Source organism: Seriola aureovittata, chromosome 3, assembly GCF_021018895.1.
Source record: "Seriola aureovittata isolate HTS-2021-v1 ecotype China chromosome 3, ASM2101889v1, whole genome shotgun sequence".
Lineage (NCBI taxonomy): Eukaryota > Metazoa > Chordata > Actinopteri > Carangiformes > Carangidae > Seriola > Seriola aureovittata.
In genome coordinates this window covers 5,807,261-5,825,683 of record NC_079366.1, presented here as the reverse complement: position 1 = coordinate 5,825,683, position 18,423 = coordinate 5,807,261, and the positions used below count along the sequence as shown (strand labels likewise).

General features: G+C 42.5%; 1 protein-coding gene across 1 annotated transcript in view; it reads left to right on the top strand.

Moving 5' to 3' along the window:
* Positions 1–2,044: 2,044 nt before the first annotated feature.
* Positions 2,045–18,423, top strand: part of maml3 (mastermind-like transcriptional coactivator 3) — a 111,084-nt gene continuing 94,705 nt past the window's right edge. Inside the window, exon 1 of the mRNA XM_056371273.1 lies at positions 2,045–3,237. Coding sequence (XP_056227248.1) covers positions 2,866–3,237 — 372 coding nt within the window. The 5' untranslated portion in view covers positions 2,045–2,865. The remainder of the gene's footprint in view (positions 3,238–18,423) is intronic.

Sequence of the window (18,423 nt, the reverse complement as noted above, 5' to 3'; positions counted from 1 at the left end):
AGCTAAATGGGGTTATCAAACTTGAAGTCCAATCAATGAAACAACATGAACGAAGGTCTAGTTTAGAGCGACTTTGACTCATAAAAACCATTTAGACATTTTGAATTTAAATCTGTTGATGTGAACCAAGAACCAAGACTCCAAGGAATGTGTGTGTACTGTGGTCCTAACCCTACTCTCTCTCTCTCTCCTAGTGGTGTGCGCTTGCTAAAATGACCCTAAAAGAATCCCAGATTATAAAAACTAAAGGCTTTAAGGAGTCACTGGAGCTGGTGAGCATCTCTGTTCATGAGTCTAGTTTGGTGGACTGAAGGAACCAAGGTTGAATTGTTTGGGAAGAACTATCGGCACTACATATGGTAACAAGGACACTTCGTACCCACATGAAATCCCTATCCCAGCAGTGAGGTATGGTAGAGGGAGCATCGTGATTTGGGACTGCTTTGCTGCCTCTGGGCAAGTTTATCATGGTGTCTTACAGGATAATGTCAGGGTGTCTGTCCACCTGCTGAAGCTCAGTAGAAGGTGCGTGATGCAGCGGGACAATGGCCCTAAACATCAAAGTCAATCTACTACAAAACAACTTCAAACAAAGAACCAGTCAGAGCCCAGACCAGAGATGCTGTGGAATGACCCAGAGAGCCGTTCACACCAGACATCCTGAGAATATGTCTGAACTGAAGCAGCTCTGTAGGAAGAATGGTCCAATATTGTGCAGGTCTGATCAGCAGCTACTGAAAGAGCTGGTTTCAGTTTATCAGTGCCAAAGGAGGTTTGACCATAGGTTCACTTACTCTTTCCACCAGCGCTGTGAATGTTTAATGGATGTGTTCAATAAAGATAACAATATAATTGTTTATGTGCTATTATCTTAACACATAATGTTTGCTCACATTTCTGATGTAGATGAAGATCAGATCACACTTTTGACCAATCAGTGCAGAAAACCACACAAGGGTTTCTTGCTACTGTACATACTGTATATTATTCAGTACTTTGTATATGCTGTACACTCAGGAGATGATGTATTACCCTTCTACACAGTGCATCACGAGTAGGCCAACTAGTAGTTCACATCATAGGAAGGCTATCATATAGCTCTTAATAAATTTGATTTGTCATTATTATCATTTCCTGCCTATATCATTTAAGCAATGATTCATCAACCACAGAAATGTATTTTCATTTCACACATTAACGATCTTGTCGTCCTTCCTTGTAACTTTTTGTGACAGTTGTTTCACAAATCTGAGTATATTATCTAAATTTAGAGAAATTATCTCAATAAATTTGACCTTATATGGTCATTTGTGATAGCAGTAGTGCACATCACGTCATGTCTGTCACTCAGCTAATGAAACGTTTACTATATAATCAGTTCATGTAATATATATTCTATTGTTCAGAACAAATTTTATCATGTGGTTCTGTAATGTTGTTCTGTAAAATGTTCTAGTCTGACCTCTGTGGTGGTGATGTAAGATGCTACCCACTGTTTAATTTGTATAATTAATAATTTTCTATTATTGGGGTTGTGCATATTTCTGTTATTATTTTTTGTTCTATTTTTTCTTTCTTGTCTGAATTGTGTATGGGAGCCCATGCAGGCCATGTAGCCTATCTTTGTATATGACAGTTCATGTTAAATTAAATTTCAAAAATGTTAAAAATATAAATAAATAAATAAATAAAATAAGAATTAAAAAAAAAGAAAATGTGTGCCCTTTAATACTGGTGCTGCAGCGTGACGCCTGTGAGAAACGTGGTAATGGGGTAGGCTTATTAGCACCTGGTAGTGGACCTAACTCATGCTGTCATTTAAATCAATGGCAAAGCCAGAATTTTTTTTTAGCCTGCGTAGAAAACTTTGTTTAAAAAGTGGTGTAATCCGTGAATGCATCACAGGAGAGGTCATAGGTGGGACCAGCCGGTCCTCTCCGGAATACACTCTGTATTCCACTCCGTGTTTTCCGCGTGTCCATCAGCGGGCTCCTCACAGCCTCTAGCTGGTTTTTACTCAACTCCTGTCCTGATATCACTCCGCTGGCATGGTGGAGAAGCGGACATGATTATTGTGATGGTGGCAGGCGGCAGCCAGTGACTACAGACTTCCGCCACTGCTTCCCATATCCGCGTTTTGCACCGTCTAGGCTACTCTAGTTGCCTCACAGCCGGACTACCGAGGGCGCTTGTGCGCTTCCCCCCAACTCAACAACATCTTCACCGGGATTTCTTTCAAACCAAAACCATATGAGATGCAAGTTCACTGGGAAACTCCGGAGCCCGTTCGGTTCAGGCAGCAAAACTTTTTCTCAAAGGACAACGCCGTAAAACGGCGACTGGACTGTTACTGTTGCTGCCGCTGCTGCTCCTCCGCGGGACGGTTTGTGTGTATATGACCACTGAGTGCCTGCTAACCTCCATACCTTCACCGTTTTGTTGTTTTTTTCCTGCTTAGTTGTTGTGAGCAGCGTGGCAGCGGTTTTATTGTTGAATTCAGTTTGGGGCTTGCCCGGGTCTCACTCACGCTGGGTGTTATTTGTGTTGTCGGGAGCGGTTTGTTTGGAAACAGTACCGAGGAGGGAAGAAGAAACGGTCATTCGCGATCCCTGAACCGTATGACTACTAGGCTCAAAGCCCTTTAAACCTTCCCGGTTGTTGCTCGCTTCGGCGGCTGTTGTCGGTCGTTTCTTTCTTCCGCTGCCCGGTTGCTTGGGACCCTTCACCGGGGAGGACAGAGAGGGAGAGGACACTAGGTGGTGGAGGTGGAGGAAGAGGTGGTCGGAGGAGGAGGAGGTGGCGGCGGTGGCGGCGAGCTTGACGGGGAGAAAAGTTCTTCCAAAATAGCAGCCACTCGGCCCAGTGATGGGGGACTTCGCCTCCCCCGCTGCCGGACCCAACGGCAGTATCTGCATCAACAACAGCATGAACCCGGCCGCCGGGAGCGTGGTGCCCGCCGGATCGGTGGGCATGCCTAAGCACAGCACCGTGGTGGAGAGGCTGAGGCAGCGGATAGAGGGCTGCCGGAGACACCACGTAAACTGCGAGAACAGGTACCAGCAAGCCCACGCCGAGCAGCTGGAGATAGAGCGGAGGGAGACGGTCAGCCTGTACCAGCGGAGCCTGGAGCAGAGGGCCAAGAAGTCCGCCGGCGGGAGCAGCAAGCAGCCGCAGAGCAAGCAGCCGGACCCGGACTCTGCCTCCTCCACGGAACAGAGGAATAACACGCTAATAGCGGTAAGAACGAGCACTCAATCACGGCCAAGACTTCCCCATAACACCCGCTCACACGCACACAGCACACACTTCAGTACACCCTCCCTCTCTTTCATTTCCCCTCCATCAATGTCCCCCAAATTCTTGGACCCCCATCATGCTGCAAGCTGCACTACTACTAGCCTACTACTTGTTCACTACTGAGAAAACTTGTTGAAAACACTTTCATTGAGCGCTGGCAATTGCTCTGGAAACACACACTTCACTTTTTCAAACCAGAGGGCCAACTGCTGCTTTTGTTTACAAAGAAATCCAGCCCCTTGTTGGAGAAAACAGGCTGTTAGGGCTTGAATGCAGCAAGATTTGGAAATGACAAGCCTGACAACTGATATTTGATCTCTTGCAAGATCAGTGCAGCTTTGTGCTCAAAGGAAGGCTGAAAGTTTGGAAGGCACTGCTAATTGTCAAGTTATGATTTCTAGCTCACAAACTTCTAACCAACTTCTGGGGGATGGCAGCTTTTTTTCTTTCTTTTTTTTTAACATGAAAACAACTTCTTCTTTCTTGTTCTTTGTTTTTGGGTTCAAATCGTTCTGCAAGACAGACAAGCATTAATGTTGCAACATAGCTCTCTCGGTCTCAGCAGCAGCAGCAGCAGCAGCAGTTTATGCTCCAGCCTGCTCTGTAGCCTATGTAACATACTCTCACAGTTACACACCTTATCACTACCATCTCCTCACTGAAAGTAACCTGCCATTAGCCTGGACAATAACTTTAAATGGCTGCCACAGTAGTTTTTGGTTTTGTAAGTAACTTTTGAAGCTTCATAGTAAACCACAGACCTTCACACAAAATAATGCAGTGGTCACATGATAACACTTACAAGAAGACTCTATTACTGCTTTAGGAAATTCAAGTCAATATAAAGTCACAGTAGATTTTTTTTTTAGGAATGCTACAGTGATTTCCTGTTGGTAGGGGGCAGTGGTAACATATGGAGGATTGTTGAATATCTTATGGCTGTCCTATGAGGATCTTGGTTTGTAGTCTTTTTTTTTTTTTTCTTTCACCGATGAGCAGCTCTGCAGATGAGATCTTTTAAATGATCAGATTTTGTCATTTGCAAAGAAAATGTCCTGATGCTTGGCTGTTGTTGCTGTTTGCATGAAAGAGATGGAGACAGACACCGGCAAACTGTGCAATGTCCCCCGTTCACACAATATGTCCTGTGGGCAAGCTCTGGTTTCCTTTAGAAAAGATACATGTCGGGAATGTCAGCATTGTTACCCCTTTTGTTGCTGCGATGAGCCAAGTTCCTCCCCTTTTGAAATGCAAAATCAGAACGTCTTTAATTTCGGAGGCAGCCTCAGTCATCATTTAAGAGCCGCACAAGCCTGACCGGCTACAGCTTGAGCGAGCAGCAGTGATTTTAATAGTGCGGGACCTCCCAGCGGCCCTTGTGGACATTAAACCGAACCGCCCATGGCCCATGGCCGGCAACAAATGCTCCTAGAACGGAGGGATTACTGCTTAAAGACACAGTGGCATCCCTCTGCTCTGTCCCTCTCTGCTCCTCTCTCAGTCACTGATGGTGACACATTGTATGCAAACACAGCATTCAATAGCTAAATCACATGAGATCTGGGTGTTGGTACCCCCTTTTTATGCTACATTGTAAGTTCTCGGTATTGTTTAGGCATTGGATTTTAAAGCAGATGAAAGGAAATGAGAGAAAAATCTGCCTCCCTCTTCCATTTTTTTCTCAGAAGAGCTGCAGCTAGATGGCTGTATGTAGTCACTACAGAAGCAGGCATTCTAGGAAAGCCAAGTATGCTGTTGATGTGACTACACACGTCACATGCACACATGCACGCATGCATACACAAATACCCAGAGGGCCTTAATCTGTAGGGGTTTGTTCCAGACTGTTGTTGGACCTATGCTGTGTGGAGAGGGTGTGTTTCAATACAGTTTCATCTATAGGATGAGTACAGTTGCAAATATGCTCATGTCATGGTTTAGCTGGATACGGCAACTTGACAACAAGGGGGTGAATGACACAAATTACTCTTTGGCTGTGAAATGTGTGTGCTGTAGGGCTAGTTGGTTTGCAGTGTCAATATAGTAACTGTCAGTTTTGAGGAATGCCTGCAACTTACTTTTTAAATAGATGAAATATGTACAGAAAACGCAGTGTTTCTAAGTGACAGATGCAGCAAGATGGTGATTGATAAAGTGGTAAGAAATTGTTGAACCAGTTATGGCAGATTATGGCTGTAAATTGTAAATATTAAACATGCAAATCCACGGTTCAAGCTGTTTAAGTGTAATATTTTTCAGCGTTTTGTATTGTCATGAGCACCTCAGCACCGTGCTCTGGTCTAATGCTTCTCAGACACACCCACGTCGGGGCAGGAGCAAGCCTATAATTATGGAAAGTGTGTGTTTGTGTTTATAGGCTAACTATTAGTGAGAACGGAGAAGAAGACACTGGGAGCCCGTTCTAACTTTTCCCACCATTTCTTTGACAGTATTCTCATGAAAAGCAGTAGGTGCAGGTAAAGGGGGACCCGCAATATGATTTTCCCACTGTCACCACTTCCAGCTTGATTATAAGAATTTGTTACTTTGTGTGTGCAATTAGTACATACATGTAAACTCTCTCCAGGTCAGAAAATGAGAAGAATAATGGTGGGGTTTCTTAACTAAACACTGAGCCAGCCTTTCTGCTTTCTGTCACCAGCCAGGTATCATGTTGCACTAACACTGGGATAGTTAGGGGTTAGGTAAAATCTCTGCACGATTTATAAACTGTATAAACTATGGATGAATAGTCAAAACAAATACTCTATGTTGTCGTAACGACAGGTCAAGACAGATGATATAATGGTTCAGAAGCAAACAGACGGCGTCCAACTTACAGGCACATTGTGAAAGCCAATAATTATAGTTCCGTGACGTATTGAGAGGTTGTTTGTTTGCTCCCTGACCATTGTGTACAGTAACACACACGCATGCACAGAAACCACATACGCTCAGTTTTCCAGATCATTGTTTCATATTTATTAACTCCTCAGTGGATCGACAACAAAACCAGAGTTGCAACAATTTATAGGTTAATTTATTAGTTCATCAGAAGAAAATTAATAGGCAACAGTTTTGTCTGCGTAGATTTGTTCACACTTCACACGGACAGAGATCCACGCAGTCTCTCTCAGACGTGGACAAATCATGAACACAGACCTTCACGGCTGCTTGGACACAGAAGGTAAAATTTGAGGTCTAGAGTGTAAAGCTGGTTTAATAGCGGTAACAGGACGTAGCTACTGTAAGCTACACTGGAGCTGATGTACACCTCCGAAACAATTTGAAACTTGTTGAGACCACAAGAAATGGGATCGGTCAGTCCAGGCTGTTTGTCTTTTTCCAAGGCCGGTAGTGATTGTTGATAGTGAAGACAGGATGAAGCATGTTGAAGAAAGGCCCAGTAATCTCTTCAGTAATATGCAATACAGCCATCTGGTGTTGCAGTGGTGCTATCAGTGAGTGAAATCCTTCTACAGCAGGACTGTCGATTACCCCTTACATCAAGTATTAATGCAGTTTAACCAGATCAGCATTTTTAGGCTGAGACCATTAGTCTCGTCCCTTTGGATGAATTTAAACTTTTTTTTTTTCGTGGGACCTTTTTTTTTTGGGATGTTTCCGATTGTATCTGATGCTGTTTGCTGGTGTGTGACTGGCTCTGCTTTGTTGTCTGTCTTATCTCTGTTCTATTTGTATTTCCTCCGCTGCACTTGCATCTATTTTGCCAACGAGATCTTGATCTGAATGAGAATACCTGATTAAATAAAGGCTATATATAGGGATCAGTAGAGGGAAACACAAGACTGGTGTTCAGATGATGATGATGATGATGATGATGATGATGATGATGATGATGAATTGATTATATTCATAATCCAGCATGAAAGCGGTTCTTGTTTTAAACGTGAATGCATTACAGTGTTAAATGGAAGGTCAATACATGTGTAGAGATAGTTTTGTTGGGTCATATTTCAGTAGGGGACATCGGTAATGGCGTCATACGAAGGTTAAGACAGTTCTGCTCCTCCTTCGTTTAAAGTTTGACCACCAATAATTGAAAACCAATCGGAAAGAAACAGGAAAATCATCCTTCAATAATCCTACACTATTAGATATCATCAGTGCTTGATGTCTGTGCATTACAGGTTATTTTGGTATTGACATTGTTAGTACCTCCATCTCTCCAGAATGACATTTGACAGCCCACAGGGAGCAGGTGTGAGCTTGTTGATTCCATGTGTTGGTGGAGAAACTGTTACTGATGGCCACAACAACATCGCCGTGCCACAAAACAACAACACGTCCTCTGGCTGTGTTGCATGCCAGCCTGCTGAACCCACTGTATGTTCAGCGCAGAATCGTGAGTCTGAAAATGAAAATTGCACGTTGATCCTGTGTGAGTGACACCAACATTTGACTTTTTTAAAAGCTTTTTTTTGCTGAAGAGTTTGGCTGTCAAACTCAATATCTTAACATGATGTGACGTTGTCTACTCTTGGCTAGTTATCTAAGGGCACGGAGAAAAACAAAACGCGTTCACCAGTGGCTGTCAAGTTTGTGTGAGCAGGCAGCGTTTCTTTGTTGAGATCCTGATGGGAGCACATGGTTCTATTGCGAGGATCAAACCCGTGACCTTTCAGTTACAGGCACGTGTCTCCAAACCAACAGGGCCATGATGTTGCTTAAAAGCAGAATCGTGACCCGAACATTTTTTGACCAAACATCCAGTCAGATCTGATTACCTAATCGCTAACAAGTTTACAGCTGCGAGGCCAAGGTGCACAGCGAGGGGCTCGTTAGTTCCACTAAAACACAGTAGCTCAGGACAGTCTGTCTTCGGCTGTGCTCGCTCCTTGGCATCCACCTCACCGTGGAATGTCTCATATACACACACACACACACACACACACACACACACACACACACACACACACACACACACACACACACACACACACACACACAGTTGTCCTGCTCAACTCTTGGCAGCAGAGGCCGGAGTGTGGGCGGCTGAGTTTTCATGAATCCGAGGCCTTCCCTCTTCCCTCCCTTCCTCTCCTTCCCTCTCCTCCCTCCCTCTGTTCACCACTTCTCTGGTTTCAGCGTTAGCACAGCGCTAATGTAGTGTAGATGGGTCTTAGTGGCTATAGCATTGTTAATGTCAGCTGGGACTGTTGCCCAAGCACTATATTTAAACCAGTGAACTGGCATGGAGCTGACACTCACCAGTACGTACACGCACACATGCAGAGTGTGACGTCGACAAACACTCATGACATCACAGGCATGCTGTTTTTGACTCATTACACACTAATTCTGCTATGACTCCCTCTGGTTGTTATTGACTGTCTTTTAAACTCTCCCCTTTATCTCCTCTGCTCGCCTGTGCACTTTATTCAAATTTTTGTCATCTTTTCTTTGTTTTTATGCTTCTTCTCACTCTTGTCCCTCAGTTCGCGCACACACACACTCTGGATGTTTTTGATTTGGGGCGGCTGTGACCACATTCCCTTCCACCCACGCTTGTTCACATGTTCTACAGGAACACACACACGTTCAGCACAGACCCTTGAATAAAGTGAGGAAACAGTTTCCCCTCCGTCCTGCACAGTTCAGAAAGTTTGGGTTATTTACTTGCAGATTTTTTAAAACAGAGCTCAAATAATTCGCCACACACACACACACACACACACACACACACACTTACAATCTTACTCTACCTTTTTAAGAAGCTTGTACTTACAACAGGGTATGGCAGAAGCTCTTGTTCATGTTTTAGTCCTCAAATATTTGCTCAACTAGCCTAAGGTTTTTTTAGTCATATCTTCACTTGACACCTTTGCATTGAATTGCCTGGTAACACTTTATTGTGAAAACTCTAGTCTGTGATTGTAAGAGAGTCTGAATCTATAGTTGTCTCTAATAATCAGTCCACTTTCTTCAAATCTGTGTCTCCCTGTTCATTTCACTATAATCAGTGATGATGATGAGTGGTTCTGCTGTGTGTTTTTTTTTTTTTTTTTTAATTTTTAGACTTATACAGACTGCCTACTGATATGATATGAATTAGCTATAATCGCCAATAATCTACTGCATTTATGTTTAGAGCCGAACCGATTTGTTGATTTAATGATCAGTCGATGGACAGGAAAAGCCTCAAGTTTCTCAGATGGCGGGATTTCCTGCTTCTCTTTGTCACATAAACAGTAAACTGAATATCTCTGAGATTTGGGCTTTTGGTACAACAACATGAAAACATTTGGAGACTTCACTCTGGGCTCTGGGAAGTTATGACAGAAAGTGTTTGACATTTCATACCAAATGGTTAATGGAGTAATCAAAAAATGAAGCGATTATAGCCCAGCTGATACTGGATTTGCGAGGCTGACACCGATATCAATATTTGAAAGGTTAGAAAAATCATATTTCGATTGTTTGATTTCTTTACTTAAACAAGTAACATAGCAACGTAAACCAATTGGAGAAAAAATTGTCTTATTATTTATTATGGGACAGTCGACGAACGCGTTTCAGCTATAAGGCATCATCAGTGTAAGAAACAGTAGTAACCTCAATACAAATTATTGTTATCCATTATCTCGTGTTGCGATACCAGAAGACCATGGTTTAAAATCCAGGTCTCAACTGAACCATGGATTTGGAGAATTGTTGCCAGTATGTCTGCAATAGGCTAATATTGGCCAGTATATCGACCCGGCCAAATCATCGGCCTAGCACTAGAAGAAGTGGTGTGAAATGTAGCCCAGTAGCTACAACACAAAGCCACCGATATACGGAGAGATTTAACTGCCTGTAAAAATTTTCTTCAGTAAACAGAGAACCGGTGGAAGGTCTCTTTTATCTTCAGTGTGATTGTCTTATCTGTGGCTGGTGCTTCCTTTTTGTTTGGATTTTGTTTGAAGGCTGCTAGCTTGCTCTTCTGCATACAATAGGTAGCTTAGCCTTAAAGAAGCATCTGAAGGGCAGTTTAGACTTTACATTATTGATAGTACAATGGAGGGAACTCATCTTTGTTCCTTTCACCCCCTCATGTACTCACACACACACAAACCGTAAAATATGAATGAGGTTGTTATCAGAGATGCCTGGGTCCACTGTGATACACCACAAGTGTGTGTCCGTGTGTGTGTGAGTGTGTGAGTGAATGTGCATATGTGCACCACATTTCTCATGAATGCGAGAGTAGAGTGGATCTGTTGTGCATGTAGATATGTGAATGCACGCGCTACAGTCACAACCCAAACGTGTAGCATCTGACATGTTAATTTCAACTCTACATACCACACACAGCTAAAATAAAAACTATATTTTTGGCTGAGGGTTTTTTTTTTTCTAAACTACCAGCACTTTGTGAGGTAAGTGACCAGCTAAGCAGGGTTTCTATAATAATGACCATGGTACATGAGTCCTGAAATCGACCACCCACTGTCAAGAAACCTTAATTCCCAACGTAACCATTGTCTTTATTAGGACTGCGCGACTGGACAAATATATCGGCTATTCTCCGGCTGGTCTTTGTGGTTAGATTTTGAACCGGTGAAGCTCAGCAGGATAGTGTTATAATTGTTTGCCAGCAAATTGCTTCATTTAGGTTCTCCAGCTTGCCGGTTGTGCCCAGATTTAAAGACAAAATAATCCCAAATAAGTGACTTGTTGACTTGGTTGTTGGATTGACGGCGTCTGGTTGGAAAATTTAACACAGCCCTAGTGTGTATCACTTGTAGCATATGTCTTAATGGATGCGCACACACACACACACACACACACACACACACACACACACACAGAGTAGATCCATACTGTGTAACATAAGGAGGAGAATGCAGAAAGAAGACTTGGGTTGTTTCTAAAGGAAAAATGGCGACTACACTGTTCGAAGGTGAAGTCTGGCGTGAACATGTGTCCACAGCAGATGTGAACACCGTATGTGTGGTTGAATGTAAGAGCGTTTGCTCAAGGTTGCTGTCAAGTGGCAGCAAGAAGTAGTTGGCCAACACTGTCTCTTATCACCATCCACTGTGAGACATCAGAAGTTTTGGCAGATTAGCTGTTCAGCTTCCACTGGTCAACAGGCAGCCATCATTTAGAGACTCATGTCGGGCTTCTTTTCTATTTAAAAACTCCATTTTGCAATTAATAAGAAATTTAAGGAACGAGTGTTGGGAATTTAACACTAAATGTTGCTACTGGACAAAAAAATAGGGTCCTTGTTTGTAAGTATTTCCTCCAACATTGTTTTCACTTAAATGTCCCTCGACCAAATGTTGCCAATTTTGGTCCTTTATCTTTTAGTCTCACTATTCCCTTATCTGCTACTTGCTCTCTGTGAGTTGTACTATGAGTCCAACACTTCTCTCCCTCCTCTTCTCACTCTCATGTGATTTGTCGTTTGCCAGATATTTGCTACCAGACAATCACATCATTAGCAAATTTTTTAGTATCTCATTCTTTAATGTTAAGTTGTAGACAGTGGTGGAAGAAGCACGCACATCCTTAACTTAAGTAAAACTACCAATACATGAAATTTAAAAATACTCCATTACTCCATTTCTGCATTCAAAATTCTACTTCAGTAAAAGTCCAGAAGTATTATCTGCAAAAACTACACAAAGTGTCAAAAGTAAAAATACTTGTTCTGTAGAAAAAGATCTCTCAGTGACATGTTAGTTCACTATGAGATTGTTAATACTGAGGCACCAGTATGTAAGTAGCATTTACTGTTTTAGCTGCTTTGGGTGAAGCCAGTTCATATACAGGTAATGGGTCACAATGTAAATCTGAGAGGTGATGAGATGATTACTACATACAACAAGGTTTTTTCTATTTCCTCTTTTGAGTTTCCTCCGATCTTTGCCTCTTTGTGCAATATCGTATAGTTTCACCTCTGTGGGTCACAGTTATTTAAACTGTCTTGGAAGTGTCTCTTTGGTGCAATTGCTAACAACTCGTGGACATTGGAAACGTGACAAGGGTTCCCAACTATTGCATTTAAAATCTCAATCCTTGTAGATACCAACAAGTACTTGAGAGATTGCATGTTACTTTCCACCGCTGGTTATAGTGATGGTTGTGTTGTGGTTTAATGGTGACAACATAATATGTTAACACTGGTATGATCTGTTTGACACTAAAGCTCATTAAGTAAGAATTAGCAAAACACTTTTTGCCATCATGACTTTCTATGTTTTTTTAATGCAGATATAGTAAAACATTACATGAACACAGATGAAATGTCACCTCCTCTTTAACGGCCAGTTTTCAGCTTCCTGTTGGTGCCAGGCAACCAGCTGGTGACCTTCCTGTTTGTCTGTTTAAACTCAGGGTCAATCAGGATCAGTTGAAAACCGTCCCCCTGAAAAATCGTTTTCCAGCACTAAATTGTGGTCTGTCCCTCCTCCATCCTTCCTCCTTTTCCACTTTATTTTTACATCCACCCATCACACAGGGGTTTCTACTTTCTCCAAGCTGGGATCCTTCTCTTTCTTTCCCCTCTCTCTCCTTCATCTTCTCTCTCCCCTCACCCTTCCATTCCTACCTCCATTTGACCTTTCATTTTTTCCTCCGCCTAATCTGCCCTCCCTTCTTTCCTTTCAATGATTCAGACCCACCCGTGCTTTTCTTTTCCCTCTCCCTCTCCATCCCTTCCTCCATTTCTTTACTCCTTGTCTCCGGTGATCCCTGGTTCAGTCTCAGCTAGCAGGCTTAGTGCTCTAAAGCTCTCTCAGCACAGGTCGGTGGCAGGGAGAAATCCCGCGCTAAGAGGGAATTACCTACCACGCAGACTCCTGCAGCACATAGAGACTCATATAAACAGGCTGTTACTGTATACCCACAGATCAGCATACACAGATACGGTATACCAGACACAAATATGTGTTCAGTTGCATGTAACAGGTCTATTTGAACTTCTTCATACAATTAGTATCCACAGATCTATGTGTTTTCATATGTGTCATTGTTTTTCTGTATCTTATCGTGCGATAATGTCGAGGCTTGTATCATCTGCCTCTTCCCTCCTTTGTTAAATGACATTTGTTGTTCTTTCTAGGGCTGGCCAGACCCCCCGCACCTTCCTATTGAGCCAGCATCATGAATTTTTTATGAATGTTTGCGTGTGCAAGTGTGTGTGTGGGGCCCTCAGCTGCATCAATAGCCATTAGTGCAGCAGCCGGGGTAATTGTGCCACAGTGGCTGCAGTGCAGGAGGGAAAAAAAACACATTATCTGATAATACTGCAGAGGGCAATAGGGAGGAAAAGATGGAGCGAGGACTCAGTGGGACCGAGCAGGACAGCGTGAGAGAGGATATTAACCGTGTGGTCAGACACTTAGCGACATTGTTGCTATGCTACTGTCTGATAACTGATTTATACCAGGTGATTGCAGGCAGGAAGTCCTGTGGTAGTGCAGCAGTGGGACCTGCAAATATCACAGCGATTGTCTGATGACTGTTATGTTGCCTGGAGATACAAGACGCCAACACATCTGGCTGTAACAAAGGCTGTGTTGTCAGTGTCGGCGGATTTATTTTGCCTCACACTACTAGACCTAAATGAATTAACGACCACTGAACTGCTGCTTTCAAAACCTGCCCCCCTTCAGTTGCTTTGAGAATGTCGTGCTTGAATATTTATTCTCGGCCTTGTATACAGTAGTTTGACAAAAGGTCCACTTACCCATGTGTTGAAATTAGATTTTTTGCCATGATTTACTTGTCCCAGACAAATTTCTTAGATCTGAGACAAAAACCCTTAAATTGCTATGAAATCCATTCTCGTGCCCGGATCTTGAGTTTCAAGCAGTTCGAGACCGGTTGAGACCACGGTGTGTCAGGCACCATGTCAGTTTCCATTGGACCCGGAAACAAGATGCGCTTGTAATTGTGGCCCCTTTGCAGATGAGTCTGAGATTAGGGAAGAGTGTCGCTAAGATTTTAACTGTACTACTGCTCTTACCGCTAATTCTTATCCATCTGGTGCTTTAACAGTACTCTCATTGGTTCATTTTGTTATTATTAAGAGGAAGAATTAAGAGAAGAATTAACATTGCTTTATTTTTTTACACTGACATCACTAATGTCTACTTGTAACTGATAACCCATGTTAGTATAATTTAGTTAACTCTGTGTGTGGGCTCCAGGCTGCTCACATATATAAGAAACCTGGGGCATTGACAGGTGAACAAACTGAAAACTCTGCATTTCTCTGTAAGTATGTGAGGGACTTTCACTAGATATTTTCGACAGATTGTTCCGCGTCTATGTGCAAAGTACTTGTTGCACTTGTGGAGATGAGCGTACTTTTTAACACTTTGAACGTTGAGTTCTCTCTGCCATTGTCACTAATAGCATGGTCACTGCGCGCGTGTGTGTGTGTGTGTGTGTGTGTGTGTGTGTGTGTGTGTGTGTGTGTGTGTGCGTGTGTGTGTGTGTGTGTGTGTGTGCGTGCGTGCGTGCGTGCGTGCGTGCGTGCGTGCGTGCGTGCGTGCGTGCGTGTGTGGTGCTGTAGGGTGTGAGAGAGAGATGCCCCCCGCACACACAAGCTCAGAGAGAAATCTCTTCTGGATTGGGAAAAAATGCATCATAGACGATTGTCTTTATCAGAGTTGGTGAGATAAAAAAGTGCGAGAGAACTTTTTATGTGGCAATAATAAATAAGATATCTATTTTCTTCCTTTCTCCAGCACTGAGAATATAACCAAAAGTGTCTGAGCTTATCAATACTACGGTCTTTAATAATTTAGCACTGGGCCCATTTAATACCGGGGTTCGGTGTCCATCTCTAGTCTGAGATGGACAGCAGCGCAGTATTGAGCAGTATTGAGCAGAGCACATGACACATGGTTCATACAGAACAAGTGCAGCTTGCTTCTGACCCTCATCAGCTCCACCACCAGCCGGATGTAAACAAACCAAAATTTTGTTTCCGGCGAGTCACTCGTGATCATCAGCTCCAGTAATCTTGTAATCAATACACTTATCTCAATCTGTCGAAACATCAACCTTGAGCCAAGATATTTTTGGTCAAACTGTAAGAGTGTCGGGGATCTAGGTTAAATGTGTTGTAATCATGTAGATTGTGGCTCCTTCAAGTCATCTCATTGTTGAACTTCATGCATTCCCTAATTTCCCTCCAATGCTGAGAATGTACTGTCAACTAACAGGGTGCTTTCAGTAATCAGTGTCCAAGGTCTGAAACATGCTGCACAGTGCTGTGAGAGTGATCAGTTGTAATCCTGGAGAACTTGAATCTTACCGTTATTATAGTAAACGTCTTATAATAACAAACTAGTGCTACAATGCTCAACTATCTGCATAGAAGTAAACCAAGTAGAACAAAAAGACATATAATGTCCATACACATGTACCACTTCCTCGTGGTTCTTCTGTCTTCTTGTTACATTCGGTTGCACTTGTTTTGGTGTGTGAAGAGTTGAGTTGAATACTCCGACACTACCCTCTCTCTAGATCACTTCCTGAATGGTTCCTAAAATAGCAGCAACAACGATCACAACCAAGGAACCCTGCCAGCTGCTCTTTTCAAAAACACACTCGCTTTCTGCCCTCTCTCCTTTGGCTAGATATTATTAATTGGATTTCATTAATACCTATGCTAGTATTATACTCTTTCAGACAGTACTGAAAATTATTTATTTAAACATTTTGGTGAAAATTGGTAAAATATTTGGCCTATTTTTAAAATTTAAAAGTATAATAAGTAGGTTCCAGACAGTGTGCTTTATACTTTACTATAAAAGTGGTAACTTTTGCACCTAAATAATATAGAACTGCTCCTGTTGAGACCTATGCTCTGTTAAACATGACCCTTTGACGTCACACACAAATCAGCTGTAGTATATAAAGCTACCTGGAAAAAAAAACACCCTTTTGTTTGCTGTCAGTGGCTTATTATCTTTAGACAGGCTGTGAAAAAACAATGTCTCAAATTAATAAAAACACTGGAAAATGATGTGTTGAATCATATTGGAGGCAGATGTATCAGAAAAGTATCAGAAATTACAGGTTGGTAAAAAGTCATCTTGCTGTTTTATTAGAGTTAGATAAGAAGATTGATACCAATTTCATGTTTGTGTGGTTAATATGAAGCGTACAGTTGTTAGCCTTTTATCTTAGCTTAGCTTAGCTTAGAATAAATACTAGAAGCCAGACTCTTTCCAAAGTGTCTTCTCTGTTTACTAAGTGTAAAAAGCTAAATATTAATTGGTGAGCTGTAGAGGTGCTGCTAGGTGGATCATGTTAGCTTTGGACAGAGCCAGTTTTTTTCCAGTCTTTATGCAAAGCTAAGCTAAATGGCTGTCAGATGTAGGCCTTTTTCCGGCATCATCTGTTTTTAATAAAGTTTGATCGGACCTTTAAATGCTTTCGCTGCGCTGACATGATTGTGATGCAGGGAATGTAAACACAGCGATGACTGTTGCCTCGCTGCATTCCAGCTAGAAATAGTGACCATGCTGGACTGTAGTGGAGATGCCTAAGATGTTATTGTGTGGTTTATTAACACTGAATATGAGACACACGAGCTGGCTGTGGTACGATAACCACCCTAAAAAGTTTTATTTCAGTTCGGACCCATTAAAAACTGTTATGTGTGTGACTGAGACTCCGTCTCTGTCATCTCCTACACTTTCTCTTGCTCTGACTTTACACTGCTTCTTGTTCTTTCTTCTTGACACTGAGTGCTTCTTCTTCCCCTGTTTTTTTTTTTTTTTTTTTTTTAAACTTTTCAGGCTCACCCCCCCAGCTCACTCTCTTTTCCCTGTCAACCTCGGCACATCCCACTGTCTTCTCCGTCACCTGATCTCTGTACCCCTCTTTCAACTTCTCTGTCTCTGTCTGCCTTTCAGTCTCCAATCGCAGAGACTGTGGACTGCACTGAGGAGACAAGATCAGCAGATGTGTTCCCGACTCTCTGCTGTCACAAACTGTTCACTTCAGTTTATCATGCCATGCACTGGAAGTCATAGGATGAGTGCAGCGTAGTAAAAATAGCCAAGAAAAACTACATTTCCCTGAAGATTTTGAGCAGATTTGGGTCAGGCAGGGTATGATTTTTGTCAGGCAAGCTTTGTGGAGTTAGCGGCTTAAAGCTCGCCTGAAACTCTTTAGTGATAATGTCCTAAAAGGCTTTCATCTGTGAAAAGTTGTAACAGTTTTAAATTTTGGCACTTCCACTGCAGGCAGGGAAGAGCAGTGATTATGCTCTTTTCAGTCTTTGTAATTGTCACTTTTCCTTGTTCATGAAAACAGCCAGTCTGGGATTCTTGTTTTATTTTTGGCGTGTTGACAGTTAAGGAGCCATTGAGTTTTTTAATGGATACTTAATGACTGCTGCACAAAAACATAACAAAGAGAGCCCCTCGAGGATCCTAACTGTCAGCCAACGGAGGCCCCTGGAGAGACGGAAAAGTCCTAATTTTTGTTATGCACATACACTAAATATTTTTGAGCATTAACAGTATATTTTCCACACCATTGCTTTTCCAGTTCATTACACCTGTGTGCTAAGCAAATGGGTATGGAAAAAAAAAACAAAATTTTTTTCTTTGCAAACGTAAGCTCCTTTCAGTGTTACAGAATGAGATATTCTCTTATTTTAAACGTCTTATGTTGTGGTGGAATCGCGCTCTGGGAAGTGACCCTGTGGGTTGTAGGGGTGTCGGCTCTCTGTAGCAGGAGAGTTGCTAGTGCTCTCAGGACTAGCTTCCCTGCCACCAGCAGCAGAGCTCGCATCCTCACCATGGTCGACAGGTTGCGTGCATTTAACAAAAAAAGAAGAAGCCTGACTTTCAGATGTTTGGGCTCGACGTCAGTCCATCTTTGGTTTTTAGAGGGATTTATAACACTTGCTGGAAAGCCTTTACTGCTATTGTCAACCTGTCTCTCCTCTGTGTGTGTGTGTGTGTGGGGGGGCTTGACACACAATGAAACAGAAAGGAGAGAGGAGAGAAAAACCACCGTGAATGACAGAAAAACACAGTAGAGACTCTCACACTGAGCTGAAATGAAGTGCACATAGTATATATATACATATATACACGTATGGCCTCTCAAGGCAATAGGGGAAGCACTGCATAGATGACA